This window comes from Pinus tabuliformis, chromosome 6 (genome assembly GCF_031772625.1).
Source record: "Pinus tabuliformis cultivar Carrire ecotype Pingquan chromosome 6, CPIR1, whole genome shotgun sequence".
NCBI lineage: Eukaryota > Viridiplantae > Streptophyta > Pinopsida > Pinales > Pinaceae > Pinus > Pinus tabuliformis.
The window spans coordinates 156,478,909-156,491,018 of NC_142292.1; the positions used below are offsets into that span (position 1 = coordinate 156,478,909).

Sequence of the window (12,110 nt, forward strand, 5' to 3'; positions counted from 1 at the left end):
AAAAGAATTTTGCTTTCGCCCCGCCCTTGGTGACTTGACTCAAGGGCCAAGAAATATGAGAAAATCCCAACACAAACCTGCGGTAGAAGTTGGCAAGACCTAGAAAGCTGCGGAGCTCTGTTAGAGTGGTTGGAGAGGGCCAATCCCGAATGACTTGGACCTTGGCTGGATCGACATGCACCCCCTGTTCATCAATGATGTATCCCAGATACTGAACCTCGGTCATGCCAAAAGTGCATTTCTCCAAATTGGCACATAGCTTGTGTTGCCGCAGTGTTTGGAGAACCTGTCGGATGTGGTGGAGGTGCTCTTCCCAACTCTGGCTGAAGATCAGAATGTCATCCAAGTATACTACTACAAAGGAGTTGGTGAATGGCCGCAAGATGTCATCCATTAGCCTCATAAAGGTTGCAGGAGCATTCGTCAATCCGAAAGGCATGACCAACCATTCGAAGAGGCCCTCCTTGGATTTGAAGGCAGTCTTCCACACATCTGAGGGTTCAATTGGTACCTGGTGATATCCTGACTTCAGATCGATCTTGCTGAAATATTTCGCCCCCTTTAGTTGGTCTAGGAGGTCATCAATCCGCGGGATCGGGTACCTATTACGGACAGTGATCTTGTTCAGCGCCCGATAGTCAATACAGAGTCTCCACGTCCCATCCTTCTTCTGTACCAACACTATCGGGCTCCCACAGGGCGAAGAACTCGGACGGATGTGACCTTTCTGTAGGAGCTCCTGAATCTGCCTCTTGATTTCATTGTTCTCCAGAACGGAGCGCCGATAAATTGGTCCATTGGGTAGCGGCGCACCTGGGGTCAGATCGATGGAGTGCTTGACTTGACAGTGCAGAGGAACCCCTGCCGGGGAGGTGAAGATGTCTTCGTACTCCTCCACAATCTTGTCCATCTGTAGCTGCCGTGCAGAGGGACCCCGTTTGGAGGCCGCGGCCACTGTCTTCTTCTTCCCTTGAGGGCGTATCATCAGGAAAACAAATTTCCTGGTTTTGGAAATGATCTTACTGCATTGTTTTGCAGTAATCAAAGAGATGGCGGCAGGTGGTGCTACCTCTGGTATCCTGAACAACTTATTTCCCAATGTAATAATAACAGCACGGGGCCTTGATTCATACACAGCATGTCGCTTCCACAAGTATGGTTGTCCTAGTAATACATCACAAACTTCAAGGGGAGCAATGTCACACAATACCTCATCCGTGAAGGGCTTGATGTTGTATGGAAGGCGACACTGCTGGCTCACGCGAAGATCTCGCCCTTGGTGAAGCCACCCAATGGTGTATGGTTGTGGATGTGCTGTGGTCGGTAAGCCCAACCGCTTCACGACCTCTGCCGAAATGAGGTTCTTTTGACTCCCGCTATCAACAATGAACTGTATCGGGGAGCCCTTTACCCACATCTGGGAGTGGAAGAGACGCTCCTCCTCCTCTGGATCTTCGGGTTCATTTTTCTGGATCTTTGCGGTAGCAACAGTGGCGCTGGGATCCGCATCAATGATCTGCTTCCCTTTTTCATACCCCTTATCGGGTTCTGACTCAGAGTCGGAACATGCATCTGATTCTGAAACCTTTAGCTCAGCCACCAGTGACTGCTTGGCCCGACACTCACTTGTGTTGTGAGTGGAGCTCTTATGGAACTCGCACCATTTTCCAGTGTCCTTTCTCGGCTTCGCGGCATTGCTCTTTGCTTGCAGCTTCGGCTGGTTGTCTTGGGCTGTCCCGCCTTGGCTTTGTCCTTTGTTCTGTGGTTTAGGGGCACCTTTCCCCTGCTTTGGATTCGCAGATCCAAAGTCTCGCTTCTTTTGTTTAAACTTCTGCTCGACCTTGACGGCATACCGGTATGCTGCGTCGAGCGAGGGGATGTTTAGGAACTGTATTTCTTCCTGGATGTACTTGTGCAGGCAGCCACGGTATTTGAGTATCAAATGTTGCTCCGAATCCTTGATACCCAACTTTGTGCGAAGGGTATGGAAAAGATTGGTGAACTCCGGCACGTCTTGGTCCCTTCCCTGCCGCAGCGTGGTCCACTTTATGTATTCATCCTCATAGCTTCCGACAGGGTAGTACTGCTCCTTGATGGCATCCCGGAACGAATCCCAGGTGGGTGCGGCTGAAAATAGTGAGCCAGTACTTTCATCCTTCTGCTCGCAGTAGGTTTCCCACCAGTCCTTGACGTGGGGGGCTGCTTTGAGAAGAGCAAAAACAATCTTTTCCCGACTCGAAAATTCATGAACAGAAAAATAACCCTCTAGCAGATTTAACCATTTATCTACGGCATCGACGTCTATCTGACTCTCGAATATGGGGATTTAAAAATTAACTTGTACCTTAAAGGGTGTGGTGTTTCCAGAGGAGCTGCTGGAAGCCGATGCGCCGCTTCTGGGTAGCCGCTGAAGGATCTGCGCAAAGCTGTCCATCATCGCGTTCGGTTGTCGCTCGAGCGCTTCTTCGAGCAAGATTTTGATGGGATCTCCTGCCCCCTCATCTTTCTTCTCGTCCGCCATGGGAGGCCGTCGGGATTTGCGAGGCTGGTCTTGCAAAGGTTCAACCAGTTCAAGCCCTAATTCCTTATATCCCGACCTTGTTGGGGACATGCAAAGAAAAACAGAAAAAAAGCAGACCGCTCTGATACCACTGATCCAGATTTAAACAGGAACGCAACAAATTGCAGAGATAACCATATACACAAAGATGCAGCGGAAATAATACTTCGTTTCATTAATGGAAAATATTGAAATATGCTTACAAACAGAAATGGAAATGAACTAGCTAGGGCGATGGTAGCTTATCTCTGAGAAGAGGTGTGATGGCTACATGCCTCTGAACTGTGTTACAATGAGGCTCGAAGGCCTATTTATTGTTGAGAAACAATGGAAAAACCCTTAACATTCCAAAACCTAACCCTAGGAGATGAAACGCCAAACTGTGGGCCCCGTTTGGGGGTAAGTTGGTACATCAACTTCCCGGGGTCGTAACTTTGGCATATGATCTCCGTTTGACACGTACAATAGCTCATTAGAAAGATCTATCCGAGCACTATCATTGTTGGAACGGACTTGTGTTGCCCCCAGATTCCCCAAAAAACGTCGTTTAGGGCCTCAAAACGGCTCCGGAAGTTCAGGACCCAAAAAACTGCTAAAAATAGTAAGTTGTGCTACAATTAAGGAAACTGAAAATGCTGAGAAAGACAATGGTGGGGGTCCAGGTGGACTTGGCAGGTGGCCACCAATATCCACCTGGATCAGTTGAAGCCTAGAAAGAGTAAAGAGAAGTGCTCAAAGGAGGTTCCAGAGATAAAGAACCAATTGCTTGCCAAAAGACCAAGTGTAGAGGAGAGCTTCGTGAGGTAAGTGGCAGCAGGGTAGACTTGTTGGTGTAGAGGCTTTAGTGTAGCTCATAGTGAGTGAGTGAGGAACTCATAGAGATAAAGAGGATGATGACTAGTGACAGTCATAACAGAGGTTCTGAAAGAAACCACAGCCAAGGATAGAAGAAAAGAGATGCTAAGGAAAATGGCATACAGAGATAGTTAAGTAAAGAAGAATATGAGAGGGAGAAGGCTGAGATAACAGTTCAACTTGAAGTATTAATGGAAATGTTGTGGAGAAATGAAATGGACTAGAAATATGGTTATGTCATGAGAAAGAAAGTGAAGTCGCAGAGGCTACAAGAGAAGAAAAAACAGGTGAATATGCAAATAATAAAGGAGCTAAGGGAAGTTGAGCTACAGCAAAAGGAAGATGCTGAAGAGGATGTTGAAGTTTCGAAACGTGAACCAGAATGTGTACCATTACTTTTTGAAAGTGATGAAGAGACAGAGGAGTTGAATCATATGAATGATTCAGAGCAGCCAGAAGACTTGATGACTAAAGCATCAAATGAAGCCGAAAGGTGTTGTATTTTTAAAATTAATGATTTGTGTATGATTACATGTTTGGAGGAAGATAGGCAGTATTTTAAAACCGTCAAAAATGTGGAAGAAAACCTTCCAGAAGGTGAAAGTTTTAAAGAAGAATATGACAAGGAGACTGGAAAAGAATCAGTTTGCTACAGTGGACAAGTGCTGAAAGACATCATTGAAATAGATGATGAGAAGGAGAGATTGGCTTATAATCTCAAGAGTTCTTTGAGTTTCAATCAGCATACTGATATGCTGAAAGAAGAAGAAAGATCAGAGCAACATACTGAAGTGTTGCCAAAGGAAGAAGAGGTATAGAGGCCTTATATTTTTTATTATGATGATTGTCTTATAATTGAAGATTTTTTTGCAGAAACTAGAACATATTTGGCACAAGTAGACAACGAAATGAAAGAAGAAGAGCAAGAACATCTACTAAATGATGTTAAGAAAGATTTAGCAGAGGAAGAAGGACCATGTGATGATGGGTCAATGCAAATGAAGAAATGGGAGATTTTGTAAAATTTCCAAAATTTACTCCAAGGAAAATCATTGAGTTATATAGAGAATTGGACTTTCAAAGGAGGAAGTTAGAAGAGCAGAGGATAAATGTTTAGGATAAATTTCTGAAGAAGGATGACAAAGAAGTTGTCATAAATAATAGTCAAGAAGAATTTGACAGGTACAGGAAACAGAAACAGAAAATTGTCTTGAATGATAATATGGCAGCAGCTGAAAAAATGCAAGATAATATTGAATAAGAGGGTAAGGATGAAAGGGAGGCAATCAGAATAAGTGAAGAACAGACAACAATGAGAGTTCAACAATCAAGAGTTGAAGACAATTAGTAGACAGAGGATATACTGGACAGATAGATTGAACTGATGAGAAGGTTAATGATGAAAGTGTCTCAAAAGAAGATAACAACAAGAAAGGAGAGGAGTGACAACAAGAGGAAGACAACAGTAGATTACGAGAGCATGGCAAGTGGAGCATTACAGCATAAGGTATGGAGACCTGGAGAACAACAGCAGACAACAGTAGCAATAAAACAATGGAAAAGCAAAGACAAGTCACAAAATAAAGTTTGGGACCTAGGAGGAATCAATTATCTAAACTTATGACTAGGAGGTCATAAATTTTCTTACTTGGGGAGTTTGATGCAAGAGTATTCAGCTCAACATCATTATTGTATTGTAGTAGACATAGGGTGTCTTGTGTTTCAAGAAAGTTGGTTTCCTCAGTATTGAATTAATGTAATTATTAAGAGTTTTGAGTTATTTTAATGAGAGAAGCTAGAATAGAATTTAATTGAATATGGTGAGGCATAATTGTAAATATTCTCGAACTTAGGGGAATATGAGAGACTTAGGATAGTTGAGAGAACTGAGGGATTTGAGAATTGATTGTAAAATCCAGATTAGGAGTTAGTTCATGATTTTGTGGATTTGAGAGAATCCTTAGGGATGAGAAAGAGATTTTAGGATTTTGTTGAGAAGCTTATGGATCTAAACCAGGAATTTGTTTTAGAATCCCATTTTGTATAAATGTAAGCCTAAAAGGAATATGTAGGGGTAGAGAGAGAGAGACACACAGAGAGAGAGAGAGAGAGAGAGAGAGAGAGAGAGAGAGAGAGAGAGATTTAGCTAGTGTTTGTAAGCCTATGGGCAGATAATGAACAGAGGCCATTAAATTAGAAGATCAGGCCAAGGAGAGACAGAGAGTCTCATTATGTAATTGTTTGTTGATATATATATGCACAGAGATTCAAATTCCAATTTGTATAAGTGTGTTATCGAATATTGAATGATGAATGAATGAATTAGCATATTTTGTGTAACAGAGAGTTGCAGGCGAAGTTCGGCGATTATAGAGAGAAATACATGAAGAGGAGGATCATAATGGATCGTTGAATCCATTAGAGGGATCAATGTCAAATCTCAAGAGGAAGTGCGTAGTGGAACAGCCAAGGGACCAAAATCTTGAAGAAACTCGAAACCATAGTGGAACGCTGAAGGAATAGCATAAAAACATAAGTAGTAGAGTAGCTAAGGAGTAAAGTGTTAATGCATAGCAACCGTTAGATCTCATAGATCAACGGCCAAGATTAAATCGCAAGAGTGTAAAAACCGGGATCGCATCGCAATCTTTCAAAGGGAGGACGTGAAGTGTAATTCCGACATGCGATGCATAGCGGGGCCAGAAACCTTATTGAATCTAACCTAGAACCCAATCGGGTCCAAAATACATGTCAGATCGGAGTTTTAAAGGGGAAGAGTCAAGTGCAAGGATCAAGCAATAACCGATAGCAATAGATCAGAGGCATCAACGATTGGAGATCGGAGGAGGAGCAGTGCTGCAGAAGGTTTGATATAGAAGGGCAGAATCAACGATATCTGAATGCAAGTGTATAATATTTGAGAACCGCTTATGTCTTTTGGAGCAGAATTTGAATGTAATTCTATGTATTACGGTTAAAGTGGGGTCCTAGTATTTTAATGTAAAAGTGGTGTTAAACGATTTCGATAGTCACCTATTGGATGCGGAAGGGGTGATAGGAGTCATATGAGTGCGGAGGACTGCGATGAGCGATTGCGATAAAGGCAAGTCTTTAGAACTATGCAAAGGCTTATGAAAGGCGGAAAAAGGTATGATTTATGTGGTTTTATGTGATATCTATTATAAAGGGTTTATAATAGTATTAAAGCATCGATAGCGATTTGTGGGTGAAGCCTATGTATGACCCAAAGTTTAATAATGGTTTAGGGGTTCGACTTAATAGAGGTTTCCACGGGAGTTTTAATCGGGAGGGCCTTAACCCATTGTTATTTATAACGAACCTTTGACCGGAAGGTCATGTAAATTCCTCAGGGGAAAATGGTTTATGCACAGGAATATGCATATTGTGGGAAAGCAGGGGTAACCCTGTGTCAGATAGACACAATTCATGGTTATAATAATGAATTTGAAGGAAATGATGAAAATAAAAGTGATAAGTTGTGTTGTATAGATCACTCGAAATGTCATCACTATGTAGATGTTAGAGCATAATATGAAGAAAATGAATTGAAATACATCAATTTGGAAAGTGATATTAAATTAATAAATATAAATGTGGGTAGAATTAAATTAGGTGAAATTGATTATAATTTTACATAAAATGACATGTTTGATCAACAACATTGAGGAAAGACTAAATTGGATGTGATAATTTTCTCACAGAATAAATTTTCATTTCTTATGGCACTCATGAGAATGTAGATAAAAACATCTTATGTCACCATTTTTACCAAATCGATTTCCTTCATTGTTTACAAGTTTACTAGAGCTCCTACGATCTTAAGGTAAAATAAATCTCTTTCTTTAATTGCCTCCATAATTCAATGGTTATCTTTCTTTGCACAAAATTCTCCATGCATAAGATAGAACATATGTCTACCATGATTTTATTGGACTTAATGACATGGAGAAATAATTTGATTACTAATATTTGATTGTAATCTACATGTGGTTGAGATTAAATTTTTCAAAAGACAATGCTTTTGCAATTTAAGGATTTAGAAAATATGAGTATTAAGAGTATAAATTTAACTAAATTTGTGAAATTTACTATTTTAATTAGATTAGAATAATAATAGTTCAAAGGTACTCTTCACTAGAGGCTAGAGACTCATCATTTAAAATGATATAGAAACAAATTTGAGACCACTCATGAAAGAAGGCACTTATTTCTTCTACTCCATTGACTCTAAAGTGAGAAAATGCAACCACGGCATATTCTTAATCTTCATCTATTTTTTTAAAAGAAAGGTATTTCCTTTATTTCATGATGACCGCGATGATGATGATTAACATCGAATAAAACTTATGTTGTTTATGTTATCTTAAGAAGGTAACTTATCAGCATTAAAAAAAAATTAGGGAAGTGTTCCGACATCATCATAGGTTTGCTAATTAAAAATTCAAGAAGATTGGTAATGTGACATATATTAGAAATTAAAGAGAATCTCTTTATGATTTTATGATTTTATAATTGTTTATATTATAGTGTATTAAAATTACATATTTTTTCAATAATAATTAAAATTAGATATATATATATATATCTATATATATATATCTATATATATATATATATATATATATATATATATATATATAGAGTTAATATTTCATTAAAAATATTTTTATAATCTTAAAGTTAAATTAATTTTAATTATTACCATGACGTGTAGACCAACTGGCTTGTGTGGGGTTTAGTCCTCACTAGGTCACTAGGTCAAATCTATCTCATCTGGAGCGGTTGAGGATGGGAGCCACCTTTGGGGAAATTAAACTCTCCCTAGGGGTGTCCAAGTTCGAAGGACCATTGCAAATGCTGGTGGGCAGAGCTTCACACTTTGCACAATCCTAGTGATAGAATCCCATTGGTTGGAATATTATTTTCAATCCAATATTAAAGGTATCCCAACACTTTGCACAATCCTAGTGATAGAATCCCATTGGTTGAAATATTATTGTTCAATCCAATATTAAAGCTATCCCAAACCTCGCCCTAAACTAGGCCTAGCTTGGAAAAACAAAAAAAACAAAACAAATTGAACTTAATTGTAATTATATTAATGATATTTTTTCCATCAAATATTTCTATTCTAGAAAAAGTTACATCTATCTTTATGGGAGTTCAAATATTTGTTGGTCTCACTCTGACTAGATTTATTGGCCAACCTATGCATACCATGGTACATACAAGGCTTGAAAAATAGCTTGCAGAAATATAATTTTTTACATACCTCTACAAGGAACAAATAACAAATACTAAAACACTAATAAAACTAGTACAAAACCAACTAGTATTAAATTTTATCATGATTTAGCCAGAAAAGATGTTAATGATCTAAGTTAAGTGGATTGAATTAGTAGTGCATGTGAAATTAGTAGTGCATATGAACAATGAAAGAATCCAACTTCTCCAACTGCTCCTGCGCACATCTCTGATCCCTCCATAAGCTAATCCCTCCATAAGTTGACTAGTCTATCGTGCATCACTCACATATTCATTTGAAAATAATCCATAACATCTAAAAACTGATGGTCGTCCTCCTGTTGAGCTCGGTCTAATTGTTTAAGCAAATTACATATCTTTTGCAGAAGCTCAGTAACCCCATCCAAAGAGGGGTTCGACCAATCGGAGAGATGTCAAAGGCACTAGCGAGTCAACTGCTTCCATATGGCATTACTCCAGAGGTCTCTGGAAGACTACAATCCTCCTTCACTCCCCTTCCTTTGTGTCACTAACAGCATTACGAATGCATTTCTTGAACTTACCTCACTTTTTTGAAACCTACACTGACAATTTTACTGCACCAACGTGTTGAAACCAACGACGTTTGGAAGATCGACAATTTTACTGCACCAACGAGTTGAAACCTCCCACGTTTAGAAGATCCAATTTCCCTTAGCGAGAACTCCATTAGAACGCCCCTCCCACGCTAAACAGGAATGTTTTTGAACTAACTCCTTGCTACTGCTCAATCCATCATGAGGACCAAACGTCGTCGTGAACCATGCCATAGTGTAAACACCCCAAACACCCAAATATTTCAAAGGTGTTTGTGGTCCTGCAGGGCTCGAAATGCTCGCTCTCCCAAAATCACACCAGGTCGATAACCGAGGCAGCCACATACCATGCAGACACTCTGAATTCAGGCCAAGTGCACGAACGGACAATAATGCCAAAAATTCAAAGCAGTAGGACACTGACCAACATATACATTGAGTTGAAACACAATACCCCAGTACTAATCAACAGAAAGTCTAATCTCAAGCTTCTACTTTTATAGTGGTACATATAACCCACAATGTTATCTTAAGTGATCCTTTGGACACAAAGAATTAAGTGTCTTAAGTGATCCTTTGGACATAAAGAAATCGCTAAAGCTGGGAAATTTGGCAGGGGAATAGCCAAAATTCCCCTCAATACCAAGAATCCATACAACCTTACCCCTAAGCTTTTGATCCCTGGAACACTTGAGGTGAAGACAGTGTCCCTCAATAGCAAGAATCCATACAACCTTACCACTAAGCTTTTGATCCCTGGAACACTTGAGGTGAAGACAGTGTCAAAAACTTAACTTTGTTTCCTCTTTGGACTAAGACTATGAACCCTCCACACAGGGTTCCCATGATCTCCACTATGCAAATGAATCACCATGTCGTCAGACGCCTCACCATTTCACTTTCCTTTCCTTTACAACGATATACAGTCCGCCAACTGCTCTCTTGATAAGTCATACATAAAACACAACAAATAATCATTACCATCATAACTAACCCCGCTGAAATGACTCTGAAGAGTGAGCCCTCCCGGATGACGGCGAAGTGCCAATCGATCATGCATTAATTAACAAGTTGAGACATGAGGTGGTCAATCCCTTCCCCAGACCCAAATCTCTTCGAGGTGGTCAATCCCTTCCCAGACCCAAATCTCTTCAAAGCTCCATCCCCATCAAGGAATTATATTTATTATAATTCATTATTTTAACATTTTTCTTAAATTTAATTTGAAAATTATATAAAATATATATTGTTTAAATATGATTAATAAAAATAAATAATTTAATCAATTATCAGTATATCCATAACTACTTATAATCTGGAAAAAAATTATAAGGAAAAACTACTACACATTTTTAGTTTATAACTGTTTTTATTGGGCTACATCTTTGGATCTTCAAATTTAACGGAGGCCACGGGGTTGGATTCTATCAAAACATTTCAATTTCACCGTCTCTCCACTTTTTCAGTAATAAATAATGCATATGCATGAGAATTATGAATTTTTGTAATTTTAGTTTATTTTCTATTTTTAAAAAAATATTAAATATAATAATAATAATCGTTAGATTTTCGGAGAATAATTTTGGATTTAAAATTTATATATAGATATTATATAGTTATTTTTCAGAAATTTTTAGGGATATATATAATTATGGAATTAAAGTTGTGATTTATATCAAGTTTTTTAAAACATGTTTTTTTTGGCCATAATCATATCAAAAATTATAATTTATTTATAGATGTTTTTTGAACTAACAAATGTGGTTTATGGTGGTTTCAAAACAGCAAATAAAATAAAATAATTATTGTGAAAATCTTCAATCTCTTATAATAATGACCATCTAAAACAATTTGTATGGACGTCAAAAACTATAATCCTGCATGACAGGGATTAATAAATATGGAAAACCCTAAACTGTGAAATTAATGATATTCTATACACACTTTGTTCTTAAATTAATAATCATAATAATTATATTGTGACCAATACCACTCATGGCTAAAGATCTTAAAAACTATAGGTGAAGCTCTATGCCACTGGTTAAGAACGAACACTAAAAATTCCTACTATCTATTGCAATGAGAAAAGTAGAGTACCTGGTATATGGAGATGATATCGCGGAATGTGATTTTGATTTTGAAGCTACCATAACCCCAGCCAACACGCGCTCCCTCATTCACTGCTCTCGCTTCCACTTCTCCTTTCGTTTACGATTTGGATCGCAAATCCTCCACGAGACCTCCACTCCTTCACTCCAAAATACCGCGGCCACCGGATCTTCTCTTCCTACTCCGAACCTCGCCCGATCCAGTCTCTGAATTGGAAGCGAGGGCAATCGGAAAGTTAACTAAATCCCCGTTTCCCCGGATTCTGAAGGCAGCACGGTCATATGCGAGAGCCACCACTTCGGCGGTGTTGAAAGTTCCCAAAGAAACCCTAGCCCCCTTCATGGCCTCAACGTCCTTACTGGTCTCCCTCTGGCCACAACCTTAAAGAGAAGTATTTCTTTGTAAACTCCTCCCCTTCTAACATTGAATATCTGCAGCTACTTGTGGTGAAGAAAGATGACGAGGAGTATGGATTTATAAGATATCGATGTCGGGACCACCAAATGGTGGAAAATGTAGTTGAAGACATTGCTTTCAACTTTCCATTGTCACCCGTCAACAGCCATCGCGCCCTCAAATCACTATTACCTTTAAATTCCCCAAGGCCTGTTCACGTCGCCGCCGGCGGCGGCCGTGGAGGATCATGAAAATAATGTGCGAAATTAGATATTTTAATTATATATCACAAAAGAAAATAATATATATATATTCTAGTTTCAACTTGCGCAAGTCGTCCTCGCTCAGAG

General features: G+C 39.2%; 1 protein-coding gene across 1 annotated transcript; it reads right to left on the reverse strand.

Annotated features, from left to right (window-relative positions):
* Window positions 1-9,354: 9,354 nt before the first annotated feature.
* On the reverse strand, window positions 9,355-11,706 carry LOC149257857 (ethylene-responsive transcription factor 5-like). The gene is made up of 2 exons (XM_089389341.1): window positions 11,520-11,706; window positions 9,355-9,674 (listed from the first exon to the last, which is right to left on the reverse strand). The coding sequence occupies exons 1-2, from the start codon at window positions 11,704-11,706 to the stop codon at window positions 9,355-9,357; spliced, it is 507 nt and encodes a 168-aa protein (XP_089245467.1).
* Window positions 11,707-12,110: the final 404 nt, after the last annotated feature.